Genomic DNA, 17,204 nt, shown 5'->3' on the forward strand with positions numbered 1-17,204 from the left:
CTGATTCAAGTTCTGGATTAAAAGTGTTTTTGCTGGTGTCATGCCCCTTTATGGCCCAATAGGAAAGTCAAAGGGCACACGCATAATACAACTAACATCCACATACCTAAGCAAAATGCTCCAGGAACTCATTGGTAGCAGGAAGAAATTAGCGACAACAATGTCATCAGCTTTCAGGAGAGTGGAGAAACAGATTTGCTGGGGGTTTTCTTACCCAGCCATACCCACAGGGGGAATGGATGGGATCCAATTAGGTCTGGCTTCAGGTTCCTTTTTATAGTTTCCCAGCATAGTTTTTCAATATCCCTCTGAAAATAGCCGTCTGTTGTGACAGAGTCATCACAGCCCCGTTTGAGTAGAATAACCTGAGAAATGTGGTCGATATGGAGCAGCGATCAGACCAAAACACAGCCTGCAGCAGATGGCTATGGATAGAAGAAATAGATAGAGGGCTGTTTATAAGACGTGTGTTGTGTCTGTCAGCACCATGGATAGAGTACAGTGTGAAACGATAGAGATACTCCTCCAGCCATACGGTAGTGAAGGCTTTTACTGTTCTGTCTCAATGGCAAGCCATGACACTGGATAAATAATGCAGCCTATGCTACTGTACGAGGCAGCCGACAGCAGCAGTACATGAAGTACCAGTCTGTGTCTAACAGCCACTACACACACATACACACACAATGTACAAAACTCTCTGAATGGATGGCGCATGAAGTCACATGATGAGTCATATTTCAGCAAACCAATTCTCCGTCTGCCTCTGTCTTTTTATATTTTTGTTTATCTCTAGTTTTGGACTTTTTATGGCCACAAATTATGATGAGCAGCATCTAGATTCAGCACATTTCCACTGATTCTCACTCCGAGCCACACCTTATTTACAGCTGGTGTATTGTCATGCAGGAAAGGAAGCTGGTGGTGTTTCCCAGGAACCTTATTAGTCATCAACCAATTATAGTACTCTAACTAGCCGTAAGATTCAGGAAGTGGTTACTTTAGTCATATCACCACACCACATATACTCATTACTCAACATCTTTCTTCATCCAAAAGATGTTTGATCTGCCTGTAACCTTTGAACTAGAGTTGAATTAGAGGTAATGTCTTCAGCCTGCTTTTTTGTTTGTGTGTTCATTGTCCATCAGAAGGACGGTTACTGGGACGATTTCCCAGTAACTTAACCCTAACCCTCCATTAAATTAAGTTGAAGAGTGTAGCTGGTCCTGCTAAGAACAAATCAAGGGGCGGGTACACCGTTTTTTTCTAATGGAAACAGCCTTTGTGGATGTTCTCTGTGCTCAATTGCCATTAACTTGTCAATATCGTGTTTTTTAATGATGAATTCCTATACTAAAAGTCCATTGAATCGTGCATATCCTACATACTGTATGCGTGAGTAGTGTAGTCTCTTAAACAGAGATAAGAAATCATTCAACCAGCTTACATTTCTCAACGACTATCTGATGGATTACCTTGAAATATGGTTCAGACAGACATTCATGGTGCCCTCAAGATGAATTGTTATACATTTGATGAGCCCACTGACTTCCTCTATGTCATTTATCCTCACATCAGAATTGCATTGGGGCCAGTACTAATGTTTAGGCCCATTAAGCTAATGATATTCCAATCATCTTTAGCTGTACCATGTGTTGCTAATTAGTATATTGTTAAGATGCTAACATGCTAAACTAGGATGATGAACTAAGTTAACATACCGGTTCAAAACATCATGTAACTATTATCACATTGGGCATGTTAGCATGCTGATGTTAGCAATGAACTCGAAGCAACACCGTATAGCATCATCAAGATGCTAGTAGTCTCTTGGTCTTGCATTGTTTATTTTATTGTTTTTCTTTATCATGCCATTTCAAACTACTAATGTAACTTTCTAGAAATGATACATATACTGTATTTTTATACCATAACCATTTAACTCCTTTTATAAGGGGACATTGTTTTTTTGATAACTGACTCGGATACTAAACATCTAGAAGCTTAATATTTTCTTTTCATATTATCCAATGTGTGCTCCTATTAGTTAAGATTGAGGCTAATTCTTCTAGCCTTAATTTGTATACGCAGTGTATTGAATTTTACAAGCTGTGAAGGTGAAACACATTAGATGTCTGGCTCACACACACATATTCAATATTAAACCCTTGAGTATGACCACGGGGTCAATGTAAATGTAAACTATAACATAACAGAGGACTTCTAAGATAGCAGCTGACAGCTACTCACATAAATGGATTTGGCAAAGCGCCCTGTTGACCAGCTTTGTCTCACTAGAATGTAACCAGGTTTTAAATCCCCCCACTGACACCGTACTCTGGATCTCCCTACCCTCCAGTGGGATTACGCAGACGTGACTGAAGGGGACTCTGTGGGATCTGCACTTGTTATCTCATTTGCTCGACATATTCACAGGCAGGCTCCAAAGACTCCCGGGCTGATTTCAGTCAGAGGCCGAGGACTCCCAAAGAAAAAAAAAGAGCTGATTTGTGTCACTTTCCATCACAAATGAAATCTAATAAAAACTTGAGGGCAACATTTGTGAAAATCTTAGTCTGGGTACATCTTGTCAAAGCAGCCTACATACAGAGACACAAAACATTTAACATCCACGACATCCATAAATATTACAAAATAAAGTCAATGCATAAGAGGGAATTTAGGATGGCAGATTATATTACGCTTAATTAGAATTGGATAATAAAGTCTGATGGTTACTCAGCGGCATTAACCTTTAAATCAACTACCTTCCTTCTGTTTAACAGCCACAGTCTCTTTTTAAATTACAAATCAGTCAATACTTTTGTTCCCAATCTGTTATACAAAATTAGTTTTGTTCAGCCTGTTCTCAACCCTGGCGCTCTGTGATAAGCTCCCATTGATCTGACCTAATGGCTCTGTGACCCACCTAGCATCAAATGTATGTGTGTTTCTCACAAGCAGCCAATTTAACGCTTGGAAATGACTTACAGTAAATGTTTTTTGAGGGTCATGACCCGACACGACAAGGCCATCTATCCTAAGAGCTCTTATTCTTCCGTGGTTTGTAACGACCTACACATTGTGACATTGTGCTCGGCTGGTTTTGTAGTACACACTTTGACAAAACTGTACTTGGAAATGAAGCAGCTCTGGAGGGCGGCAGCATTATGAAGATTTAAGCGGCTGTTAGATGTATTTCATTGAGCCCATCTGGCATGTTTGAAAGTGTTGCTGAGTCTAGAGAGGCGGTCAGGCGGTGCAATAGAGAGGGTGATGGATGGGCTGATGGAGGCAGGGGGAGGGGAGAAGATGAGAGTGCAGATTTGGGGGGGAAAGAAGCTATTTTCCGGCAGAGTTGAATCTCAGGCTTGGCATGCGGCACACTGCTCTGCCTGTTTTCATACCGACACTCGGCTCTGGCTCCTAACCAGGCTCAACTCACCAATGCCTCTGAAGAGCACACAAACCCACCCGCACACTCTCTTTCTCCCCCTGACGTTTTGGCTCACCCCTCTCTTCCCCCTCTTTATCTTTCTGACTCTCGTTCACTACCTCCTTCCTCTGGCTCTTCTCAATTTTTCTTACCTTCACTCTCTTTTTCTCTGGCCTCTTTTCTTTTTTTCCACCCAGCCTTCCGGTAGTACAGAGGGGTGTGGGGGAGCCTCCAGGTTTCCATAGCGACACTTTGTATCCTGATGTCATTAGTATTGACGGTGTGCAGCTAGTCCAAGCTGTCCTGGCACCGGGGCTGTTTACTGGTTTCCCCAAACTTAAATGATCCGATGTGGGACATCTGTGTGTTTGACTTCCCAATGCAGTCTGTCTAACAGTGTCAGTTTGACATTAAGATAGTGATAACAAGGAGTTGTAGCAACATACATATACAAAAGTGAGTCATTTGTGAACTGTCTGTTGAAAAAGCTCTGGTGATGTGGTTCCAGGAGCTGGATTTGCACCAGGGAAAAGGCTTGGCAAGGTGGAAATGGATGTTTCATGAAGAAATATCGCCTCGGTCTGCTCGCTCGCTGTATGACTACTGAAGCATGTCAGTAAAGCACAACTCCCAGCCCGACTCCCCCAACTCCCTCCTCGTTCTTCTGCCTGCTTCACTGGCTCATCTGAGGAGATAGGTGCCTCCTTAGCACCACTCCCCTCAGAAATGCATATAAGTGTTTATCTGTTGCCTGCATGTATGACCTCCTACATAGGTGTTGAATGTTTGAGTCACGGGGTAGCAGCTCCCCCTTCTCCACCCCCCACAGATTGTTGAGCTCCTCCTGCAGGCCCACGAGCCGGCAGATTGCAGCTCTGTGTTGCCAGGGTAATTAGTTCTGTAAGGTGTCTTAGGCCATGGGTGTACAACATATGGATCCTGTATTGATGCTGTCACATCACATGCAAGGAAAGAACATCTATAATGTCATGCAACATTCATACATAAAACATCCTCTGGTGATCCTTTGTGTTTAATAACATGGCTGAAGATGGTCTTGGGATGCAAAACAATGCATTTTCTGCATTGATTGAAAGGGAGAACCAAGGATAGTTTATCTAAGGAGAAGTAGAGGAAGCAGAGCAGATCATAGTCTTGCAGTTGATGTTAGTTTATCACAGATAAATGTTTTACTTTTGTACATGTCTGGGGGATATTTACAAAGGAATTGCATCATTTAAATGTTTTACAGACTGCATCTATTTTATTGACATTAACCCTCCCATTTCTTAATTTAAACTAAACGTATTTCTATGTATTTGTGTGTGTGAATTATTTATTGGCTTTGAGGCATTTTGTGCCCATATTAGTGAGTCAACAGAAGAGAGATGACAGGAAATGAAGGCGGGGAAGGGAAAGGGGAAAAACATGCACAAGCAATTATTGTTCCTGGTGTTCATATTGGACATGTTGTATTCCTAAGGCAAATATAATGTATGTGATGGTGTAAAATATTCCATTTAGTGCAAAAATGCATTCCAAAAGCAAATATGATGATTTTACAGTTTGAAAAAATTAGTATTAGTAGTAATTGAAAAAAGTCCCTGCTTGTACTTCAACAGCTACAGAAGAGGCTCAGCAGGTTTCGGCAACATAAGGAGTGACAACACCTAAAAAAGTGTGACTTGTAAGATTTATTTTCAACTCAGACTGCTTATGCCTCATATTACCTTCAGCGGTAAGCACACAGAGGGAGGACTGTGTCCCTAATCACTTACAATTGGATTAGTTAGATATCTATTTGCAGCCAGCATGAACAGGAGAAAACACCTCTTTTATGTACATGTGAATGGGCATGTGGAAATGTGAACCTTTTATTATTTCCCAAGGGCACTCGAGGTACAGTCATCTCTGAAAACACCGTTTATTGATCATATTCCCAACAGATCCTTGTTTTGTGCCACAATGCCATATAATACTGTATTTCTATCAGCTCTTCTACACTCTGAAATGGGATCCACCTCAGAAGTCCAGTATCATTGGAGCTCTGCTATTTGCATCGACTTTGATTTGATTGATTTATTCCCTGGAGTATACTCTTACCAATGCACGGTTTACCGTTAAATCTAATTGTAAATCTAATCTTGACAAAATCAGGAATGATTGTAGTTGTTGTCAAAGTAGCTGCATTTCTCAGTGTGTCATGTAACTGGCTGATAACTAGCTCTTGGATATTATGCAAAGGCTAAGGTTAATGCATTTGCTTCATGCATCTTAAATAGTGGGTTGATTGAATTACTCAGGTTAAAACATGTAATATCAGCTTTCGCCAGATGGTGGTGCTCTAGGATCAGAGGATCAGCTCTACTAATGCAGGTGGGAGGTTGCTAAGATCCATTTCATATATACAATGGGGCAAAAAAGTATTTAGTAAGCCACCAATTGTGCAAGTCCTCCCACTTAAAAAGATGAGAGAGGCCCTGTAATTTTCATCCTAGGCATACCTCAACTATGAGAGACAAAATGAGAAAAAAAAAAATCCAGAAAATCACATTGTCTGATTTTTAAAGAATTTATTTGCAAATTATGGTGGAAAATAAGTATTTGGTCAATAACAAAATTTCATCTCAATACTTTGTTATATACCCTTTGTTGGCAATGACAGAGGTCAAACGTTTTCTGTAAGTCTTCACAATGTTTTCACACACTGTTGCTGGTATTTTGGCCCATTCCTCCATGCAGATCTCCTGGGCAACACGGACTTTCAACTCCCTCCAAAGATTTTCTATGGGGTTGAGATCTGGAGACTTGCTAGGCCACTCCAGGACCTTGAAATGCTTCTTACGACGCCACACCTTCGTTGGCCGGGNAAGAAGTATGCATAAAAAAATTGAAAAAATAAATATTAAAAATGAAAAAGAAAAAAGAATTACACAATTTACAAAATACTAACATACACAGCCTGTAACAGTTCTGAAGAAGAGCAGCCATATTGCACAGTTATTCACGGAATATATATATATATATTGCACATATTGCATAGTGCTCCATGATACAGCAGCAATAGACCTAGTGGAAACCAGAAAAATAGCTTGTATTTGCCCCATGGGGTACTGGTGGTAGCAAAAACTATAATTTTGAAGTTGGAACCCAAAGCCTAATCTATTAGAATGAATGAGTGTGTGCTCTAATGGCTAGTGGAACTAAAATGAGGATTTCAATGGGGAACGTGTTATACTTAAAAGCCTGTCTGTATTTTGGCTTTACCTTTTTTTAATACACTTTTTATGGAGCTAAAGTTTAACTTAAAAAAACACACATTAGCAAAAATGTATGCCATATGCATTATCAAAGCCAAAACCATGAAAAATGTCTAATTTAACTAAACATTTATACTAATGGTGTATCTTATCTTTGAAGCGACCTCCTCCAGGACAGTGGCAGAGACTAACGGTGAGTTCAGGACCATGACGGGGACCATCCAGCTCGGGAGGAAGCTCATCACCAAGTACAACCGCAGAGAGCTCACCGACAAGCTGCTCATCTTCCTGGCGCTCGCCCTCTTCCTCGCCACCATTCTCTACATCCTTAAGAAGAGACTGTTCCCCTTTCTGTAGACCAGGTACCTTTTTTTCCAGAGGAGCTCTTCCATTACTACATACAGCACTTTCCTCGGTCAGCGCAAATGATTTAAACAACCCTGACTGCTGCGTGTCGTGTTACACACACATTACACACGAGTGTCTGCTCCGAGGAATGTGCCCCGCTCATTCTGCTGAAGCGGGCGCTGCTGAGGGGGAATACTGTGCTCAAAGAGCGAAGAGAAACCCACACACCTATGGTTCCATGATGTGTTTTCATTATTTATTGGTCCGAATTGTGTCCGTCAATGTGACAGTAATGCTGTGCATTGCTTTTAAATGAAATAAGTTGAGAGAGAAGATGCACAAACCATAATAATCTTTTCTTTTGTACATTCCTATGGACAATATCCATTTCGGTTTTTGCTCCATATGTATAAGTATATCAAAGACGTACAGTTTATCCGTATTTATATGCCTATATTTATATATACACACCCAGACTCTTATTGTACAGAAAGTCATTCTCAGACCCCTAAGATACTCCTTCAGTTTGCCTCTGTTTCTGTGGCTAAAGGTAAAATGCTGACGGTGGTAATGACAAACAATGGTTAGGTTTAAAAAAAGGATGAGGAAAATAATGTAAACCCTGGTAATATCTAATAATCACAAAAAAGTTCCACCATTCATTTCAGTTCAACAAGCTTTGATTGGCATACATGTCATTTAAGAGTGTTTATAGTAGTGTTCAATACTTTCAAATACTATAAATCTATAGTAGCATTACATATCACAATGTCAAGGATTTATATTGTCTGGTATTGAATATAAGTATGAACAAAAAAGTGACACATTCACATATCCTCACTGATGTTTCAATCAAACTTGTTCAGATTATTCAGATACTTTGCAAATGATGGCAACATTCCCTGTTATTGTTATTTATTAGGATGTACTGTATACTTAAGTGAGTTTTAATTTATTACAGCACAACAATGACTGAGTTCTATATTTAGTAAGTGTAGTATTGAAATGGCTTTTAGCTTCACTGTCCATCAGTTTGCTATTCAGAATGGCGCTTGCACTTGTATAAGTGCTATTCAAATTGTCTATATGCTTTCGTCACATAGCGTGCAAACAAAAAATAATATATGATTTTTAAAGCGTGTGCCCCCTCCCCTCCATCTCCGCCCGGTTGAGCCCCGCTCTGCTCTGCAGCGCAGCAAAACGGCTCAGGCCGTGGCAGGGATCACCCTGGCAGAGATAGAGCAGCATACATCCCTGCCTTTCTTCAGATAAGACCCGGAAAAGCAGATTATTCCGACCCGTTTCCCTTTCCAGTGTGGGTGGAGGGTGAGGGGGGATATTTTTAGCTTTGTGTGGTGCTGTTATCTGACTTTGCCTTTTCAACACCTCGGAGGAGAAGGTGGCCAGAGGAGCTACATGACCTTGCTACCCTGTCTGCTATCGCCTGCCATTGCCTTTTCTGTTTAATATATGTTAATGTGGTCAGTGTTAATCATCAATAAACAAAAAGTCTTCTGACTTGATGTTTGACATGTTTCTCAAACGTGTGTTTCTAAGGGTTCATAATGAGAGGAAGACAACAGAGTGTGTGTGTGGAGAGAGCTGAGAGAGGCCTAAGCGTCTCTTACTCGTGTAAAGTGGCAGCGGGGCAGAGCCGGCCTGTTCCTATAACTGCACACTTAGACAAGGACTCTGGCTCTCTGTCAAGCAAATTGGACTATTCTTACATTTAGCACCGTGATAGTGTCAATCAAGTGTTTGGGTTTGTATCTGGACAAGTGGACGGGGGTCTCAGAGGAGCGTACACGGCACCACACTGATGGCGTAAACACAGGAACCAGACAGTCTCTTCTGAATTCATGAAGTCCTTTTTACGGCTAAAGGGAGCTTTCTGTGTAATGTATCAGACTGTTGCATACATTAATTGTCATATTTCAGTCTGAGACCTTTAATTTTCAAATAGGGCTAGGCAATAGTAGTTTTTCATCGATAACATGATACAAGTCTTAGCTTTTGGATATCAAAAGTGTAACATAAGTATTGTCGTTACTGATTTTAAAGGCTACATTTCATAAGTGATGTAATTTTCTGAACTCACCACACTGTTCTACCTGATTTCCGACTTTGTTATTATACTGATGATTATTACAAATCTCATTATGTAAATATTTTGTCAAAGCACCATAATTCAACTTTATATTATCGAAAACATGGTTTAAGATATAGTATGTTTGACTTTCTTCATACAGTCCAGCTCTATATAAATAAACAGTAATGACTAAGCCAAACCAAAATAATTTCAAAAAGGAAGTCTTTAATAATTAAGTAAACTGTCCAAAAATAGATAAATATTTTGGATCAGGTAACATCATGAATTTGTCATTTGTACAAGTACAGAGAAAAAAGGTTGCTGACTTTCAGAATGGCATTTTGAGAAAGTGTATAGAAAAGTCTTGTACACACAATATAATAAAAGAAAAATCGAAAAGTTTGCATATCCACAGAATTAAAAACAGCATTTCCTCAGCAGAACTTGATGTAAAAACATTTAGTACCGCTCAAGGTCATGGCTGACAGCCATCTCTGTAGCAGTGACTTAAAACATGTGTGTAGGTGGCTGACAGGGAGCATTAAAAAGTGTCAACTCTGAACAACCTTTTAACCTTGTTTAAGAACATTGAAGGAAGCTTCCTAATGGCCACTTGAACATTTTAACCAGACACAAACCATATGAAGGTTGTAAAAACTTTAGGATCCTGCTGGTTAACCAGTTCAACCATTATGTGACCCACAGACATAGTTCACTATATTATATACTTTATCATGTATTTTATATAGAGCCAAATTAGAGCAAATTATTGTAATTTCTTTTTCAGAATTAAATAGCTTATTTCAAGCAATATATAAGACAATAATAGTAATTACATGTACAATAATAGCCTTATATAATTAATAAATTAACCCCTTATTTGCAAGTGGTTGTATATTTTTTATTCTCGCCCACTGAATCTGATCTGTAGGTACAAATATCGAATAATACAATTGGAGTCAATACAAATAATAAAATAAAAGGAAGGGAAAGGAAATTGTTGTTCTAAAATAACATTTAAAGAACTTTGCTTGCATATTTTTTTGGCTCAAATTTCACATCTGTGCGCTCAGTCAGATCTTGACATTTGTTTTACAGGGCATGAAAATCAATACAAATGTAAGCTATTCAGTGCTTAAAACACAAACGAAAAACTATCAGAAATAAGTAATTTGATATAATAAAAGTTAGACGACACTCTGAAAGTCTTTACACATTTAAAAATACATGCAATCGTAAAACAACCCAGTTAAACTGAAACAGAAACACAGATCTGTTTACCACGTCCTAATGCCATGTAACGAAGACACCCCATTACTGGAGGAGAATGTGTTCTGCACGTTATTCAGGTCCCCCACCCCGAAGTTCATGTAGTTCCCGTTGTTGGAGGACCCTTGCATAGTTTGCATCGTGGCTGCAGGATAGTTACACGCATAGTTTGTGTTGCAGCCGGGGCTGGTATAGTTACTGAAAGCCGGGTAGTTGTTATACGTGAAATGGTTGATGTGCCCCATGCTGTAGGACGGGTTGTAGGAGCCTGTGTCTGCGGCCAGGCAGGGCTTCCCGTCCCGCACCAGCACCGGCACCGACACCCTCCTGGGCGGCGGCAGCGACACCATCTCCAGGCTCTGGTCCTGCCTCTGCCGCTTGCACTTGTACCTCCTGTTCTGGAACCAGATCTTCACCTGGGTCGGGGTGAGTTTGAGCCCCCCGGCCAGGTGGTCTCTCTCCGGGGCGGACAGGTACCTCTGCTGCTTGAAGCGCCGCTCCAGCTCGTACACCTGCGCCTGGGAGAAGAGCACGCGCGGCTTCCTGCGTCTCCTTGACTTGGTTCGGTTCGGATCCTCGGGTTTTGTGTCTTCCACAGGAGGGCTGAACTCCTCTAAACACACCAGACATAAAGAAAAGGATGAACACAAATCAATCACATTCAGAATTCCTGTATTAATCCCATAGCTGGGATAGTGTTACAGATAGTCACATACAAAAGAAAAGCACACATTAGTAATAACAAAAAACTAAATAAAAACAGAAATACACAACCATTGCTAAAAATGAATAGAACAGTGAGAGTTGGAAATCTATTTACCCATTTGGGCCTAGAGCTATTTTTACTACAGCATCTTAGGTTACTTAAATAATAATAATGATAATATTGTCCTTTTTTGGTTAATTAGCTTGTGCATACGAAATTCAGTTATTTTAGCTGACCATGATGTATTCAGTGTGTGATTTGGAAAAATGCGCACGATTTATAGATGTGGAACACATATAAAGGACACTTCGATAAATAACTGCAACCTTTGGTAGTCATTTTTAAAAACAGGATATTTTTTTGGATTATATAACTCCTAAATAAATGTAGCAGGCCACAAGAAAAAGCTCATTCCAACTCGACTTTTTACGGTTAGAAAATCCAGGCCTGTGTCCGCAGTGAAGGACTTTGTCCTGTATTACTGTTTTTTTTTTTCTTTAGTGAACTTTTTCTTTAATATGTGGTGCGTTGTGCACGAATAAAAAAAACACGATTCATTGGGCCTATGTTTGCACAGGACTGCACAATAAAATGTTCCTGCTTTCCTCATCTCACCTTTTCTACGTTTCCCCTCAAACGCGTCTGATTTCCCATCCTTAACCAAATCTATCTCCATGAGGGATTTCCCATAAAAGGTAGTAGCGAAGTTGAGTGCATTTCCTCTGCCGGCTCTGGGCTCCTGCAGGTCTTCTCCAAACATCGAGATGGCGGACGACATGTCCCGGAGAGGCTCCTGCTTCAGGCGGGCCAGCATGCAGGAGGAGGAAGAGGAGGAGGAGGAGGAGGATGAGGAGGAGGTCGGCACGCTGCAGCAGTCCATACGAGAAGAAACGTCCAGAGGAGACACCATAACGTCATGACTCTGCTCCAGGTTTAATATATCCTTTACAGAGAAGGGAGTGGACGTGCTGCTGGGGCAGGGAAACATTGCCAAGAACTGAAAAAAATAAACTATTAACCTGTCATGTGGAAGTAACAAAAAAAACGTCAACAAAGTCCCTCTCCTTCCTGGTAATATTTACTGTATTCAAGTATTAGTTTGGTGTAGCAGACTGATCTTGAGTGAGGGAAGTGGGCATTTTAAATGTCAACTCTTCTCCTCTCAGTGACGCAGGGGGGAGGAGGAAGGGGGAGCCACTGGGACCCTCTATATGGAGACAATGATACTCCCATTTCATGACACAAAGTGATGTCTGGTGCATGTCCCTTATAGGCCTACATGTGTCCAATCACTGTTGTATATATACAACAGTGTTGTATATGTGCAGTTGGGCAGTTGGGTTGGTGTTGTAACAACACCAACAACACCAACCCAACTGTTCTTCCTACAAAGCATATTAGTTATAAATGTTTCCCTAAATCAAAGATAGCTTTGGTGAAAAACGTTCATATTTCTATATTTTTATCATGTGAAATAACCTTCTCGTTCAATGAATACGCTATTTTCAGTGCTGTAGTCTTTACGCACGATTCCCAGTCAGCTTTTAGACGGATGTTTACACACATCTTCAAGTACCAAGAGAAATGATTTATCTAACTGCGTCTACATCAAACGTGTATAAAGACTGACTGATGAATCAAACATGCATCATGTAGGTTCCATGATGGAGGAATTATAACAAGTGAGGTTGTCTGATCGTGCGCGTGCATGTGTTTGGGGGTGTCGGCCAGGTCCCTTGCCTCATCCAAGGGGAAACGGAGCAGACAACAGGTTGGGTCCCTGGTCAGGAACTTGAGACCAGCAGCGACACACTCTGCTGTCTGCCTCCGAGAGATTCTGGAGCCACTGTCTGCGCTATCAGGACGTGATAACAGATGACAACAAACACACACACACACACACACACACACACACACGCACACGCACACACACACACACACACACACACGCACAGACACAATCCCACCCACGCTGCTGGCCAGGTTATCCTAAATATGTGTCATATATGACACCCATGTTTTTACAAAAAAAGATACACGTTGTATTGCCTTTAAACTTTAATTTTTTGCCAAATCGATATTTGTTTGATCAATTCCAGCTTTAAATCCCAATATGCTATTCTGTAAGAAAATAGGGACACACAACTTCTATATTTGAATACACATGGCGTGTGTCGTTTATTTAAACATCTTAAAAATCAACATGTTGGAAAACACCTCGTGTCTCCATACTGACACTGTGCAACTGTTACTGTGCAGGTTAACATCACAGAACATGATTTCTAGTGTTAAACCAAAGACAATCGATACTTGTGCCTTTAGAATCTGTTACAATAATGTCGAATACATACATGGAACAACACATTACAAATCATTTAGCCAGACAGCAGTAAAATGGAGTGCGCAATGACGCATTAGCTCCATGTGTCTCCCCTTGCACAATTGGCACTAAACCTGCTATTAATGCCTGTGGAGACGGTCACAGGAGACAGACAGTATTATCGTTTGTTTTATCTTCAACGTTTAGCACAGCCACGGGGTAAATGGGTCCCCCTGTCTCCGACCCAGCGATGGTGTTTATAGTTTTAAAGACTATTTGTGCGCCTCGAGAGCTGATGAATGGCCGTAAAATCTCTCTCAGGCGCAGTGAGAGTCAACACTGGCCCGGCTCTTGCTGTAATAATTGGCGAAATAAAGTAAACTCAAGGGGGAGGGAGGAGGGGGCACGAGACACAAGGGAACATGTTTTCTTGATGATTGATTTCCGCTGGCTTTGTGCGGTTTTGGACGTAAGGTCTCACCATTTTATTTCTTTAATTGCAAAAAGATATGACTTTAAAACTATTAATCCCGTGGGATAGGCCCGTATCATCCACCACAGAACCTTCAGCTGTAACTAAACCATCCAGTCAACTGTAAATTGAACATGACAGGTCTGGCATGTGTTTCATATCCCTAATGCTTCGTCCCGGCCCGCAGCTCCCCTTTGACCCGTCTTTCTGCAGCACATCTCCAACTCAGATAAAGCTTTAGATAAGGTTGCTTAAAAACTTCCGCTGCACGAACGTGTGGGTATTTTGAGGGCTGCCTGTGTGTCGAAGTGAGGACCCCCCTACATGTGCGGGACCAAATTAAAATGTCTGTCTCTTGCCTAAACGTTCCTGGTGCCTCTCTCTGTCCTGGAGGCCTTTTGGTGATTAGATCCATTAACTGTTCACTGATTAGACTAATTAGGATGCAACAGGCTCATTGGGATATAATCCGGTTAGGAATGACATCGCAAACATTTTACACTTTCTCCACCAAAGCTGCCTGGCGTCTGTTCACAATGCCAGCGGCTTGAAGTGATGGACATCCAAAAAAGTTAAAGTTGTGGTTCCTAAAAATGGCTTTATGTTGAATTAGGGATGCATTATAATTGTTTAATCTAAACTTTAGTAATGTCTCCTTTAGCTTTGGATTGTAACTCAGTATCCCCTAAACTTTAAGCACTGCAATAATTGTGACATACGCTACTTGTACTCGACTTGAATAATGTACTTTCCACATTTTGGACGCAAATATAATTCTCTTTAATTAAATATCTATATAAATTACTACATTTTAAGCAGATTCCAAATACTAATATAAAATACAAATTATATAAAAAATGGTGATATATTGGTTTAGGATTAGCTAAACCAGCAGTGTGTTGAGTGACTCAAATTATTTTAACATGTATAAACTGCAACAAAATGAACACATTCCTGCATTAATAATTATATTTTGGCCTTATATAATGAAAACCAAGTTGTGAAATAGAACTTTCCCCATAATGGGTTCTTTTTCTTTTTGTAGGTTAAGTATATGTTTAAGCTCCTGTCCTTTTAGTCAAGTTAATTTTAAATGCATGACCTTTTCTTGTAGCAGAGTGTTTATACTGCTCAGTTTTGCTATACTTGACTTAGTTAAAAGAGCTGAATACTTCTTCCACCTCTGCTCATTGTTGATAAGCTTTAATTAAAAAAAGACAACAAATAGTAACTAATGACAAATAATTTAGCTCTAAAAAATAAAATGTAGATCATTTGAAAAGAAGCCAGAAATATATTTGTTGTGTTTATACACAAACACATAACTTAATTCCCTAATTGATTGTGCAGTGCATATACAAAAGATAAACATTCCATGTGTGCAAGTTTATAATGAAATATTTACAAATGTAATACTCATCCGTGTTTTTAGTATTTTACTGCATAATGCACATAACATCAATGAAAACACACACACATAAGCAAAAATGTCTCAATGCATTTGCCAAAACAATATGCTATACAACATAAGATTAAAGTGAAATCAAATCAACCTTATTTTACAAATGAAGAAAAATAAAGTGATTTGAAGAAGTGAAAGCTGTGAGCTTCCCTGACCAAACAGGGTCTTCCAAAGCCGAGGCTGGAAAAGAAAAAGCCCTCCCGACTCTTTTAATCTGACCGGGACAGCCAGAAGGGCACCTCGGTTCCTACCGTGTTAGTTCGGTGATGTGGGAATCTGTAAAAACCCTAAACGTAATAGAAACCACTTTCGTTTGGCATACATCACAAATCTGACTGTGCCTTCTGATGAGGATATAATCTATAAGAGAAAATCCCACTGACACTGTGGAAGTAACAAAGGCTGCACATTTTTAACACAGTTTCAACCAGTATTAACTACTATTATTATTTAACCAGTACCACTCCATTTTAAAAGTAACTTTAGCCTGATGTGTGATATATTTAACTTATTAAAATGTTTCACCAAATCATAAAAAACTACAAACATACAACACCAATTTTATAACATCATCACACTTTTATCAGGAGAATCAAAAAAACATTCCAGCATTTTATTTTGAAATTCAGCAATACTTAAAATAATTCACCATACAATTTAAATTCATTCAAAATGTAGATTTGTTTTACCTTTGAATAAAGTGTCTGACCTGACAATCACACATTTCAATGGGTAGATCTGGTAAATGCCTGGACAACTTTAATAATTTCTCAGCACAGCTGTCTGTCTTTAAACTTTCAAATTAGTACTTTCCTTTGTTAAAATGCAGACTACTGTATTAATAATACAAATTCCAATTTAATTCAACATTAATACTGAGTAGCCCTAGATTAAATGTATCCTAAATTAAACGTAAACCTTTAAACTGATTCACATTGTGGTCACATCATAACATCAGACAGCTTTAGGTCCAAGGTCAGGCTTTGGCAACTCACTCTCACACTGTGTCTCTCCATCTTGCCGTACCTTGTGTATTTCACACAGTAACAGTGGTGAAGATATCATGAGCTGACTCCGATTTACATGACTGTTGTGGTTAACTGCAGGCGATGGATGAGTTAAATCTTTAGTCTGATGGACCTTCACCCTCTCCACTCCCTTGTGAGAAACACTACCACCATGTGGACATACATAGAACACATCCAAACTCTCGCTTAAATAAATACTTCACGAAAGATAGCATTTAGCTTGAATTTTTTTTAATTGCCTCCACGGTTTACCTAAAATAAAAAAACCGAGACAATTCTGGATGAATTGAAGAAGGTCTTTTGTGTTTAACAAAAACAACTCTTATTCAAATCATCTTTTCACAACTTGTGCAGTAAAATAAAGTATCATTTATCCAGTTGTATACTCACTACTTCTAATTTAACAAAAAGTATGTTTTCTGAACAAGGTGTTTTTCTGTTGTTAAACACTGCCCCCTTTCTATAAGAGATTTTGGATTCTTCCTTCAACGTGAGAGAAAATGTGCAAACAAAGTAATTTGGTACACAGATTATCATTTTGGGGTAAGGTTGTTATTTTAATACATTGTCCTATTTCTATATTTCCTATGATGTTAAGTGGATTTCTATTGTATGAATGATTGTGGGTTACAGTTTTGAACCCTCTGTGTCACTTGTTGCGTGACCTAAGCACTTGCTGATCTGGAGCCAGATTGTTGTAACTGGAAACTGAAGTGAATATGGCAGCTGTGTCAAGTGCCATCTGTCCGTGCATCGTTTGTCTTGTCTGTGATGCAGGGAGCAGCATCCCCTTCATCTCTGCTCCATCCTC

The 17,204-nt window shown here is 39.8% G+C and overlaps 1 protein-coding gene across 1 annotated transcript; it reads right to left on the bottom strand.

Annotated features, from left to right (window-relative positions):
• Positions 1–10,413: 10,413 nt before the first annotated feature.
• nkx2.5 (NK2 homeobox 5) lies at positions 10,414–12,099 on the bottom strand. Its single transcript, XM_010772794.1, has 2 exons — positions 11,727–12,099; positions 10,414–11,018 (listed from the first exon to the last, which is right to left on the bottom strand). The coding sequence occupies exons 1-2, from the start codon at positions 12,097–12,099 to the stop codon at positions 10,414–10,416; spliced, it is 978 nt and encodes a 325-aa protein (XP_010771096.1).
• Between the last annotated feature and the right edge of the window lie 5,105 nt (positions 12,100–17,204).

Source organism: Notothenia coriiceps, unplaced genomic scaffold (assembly GCF_000735185.1).
Source record: "Notothenia coriiceps isolate Sejong01 unplaced genomic scaffold, NC01 NC01_scaffold00011613, whole genome shotgun sequence".
NCBI classification, from domain to species: Eukaryota; Metazoa; Chordata; class Actinopteri; order Perciformes; family Nototheniidae; genus Notothenia; species Notothenia coriiceps.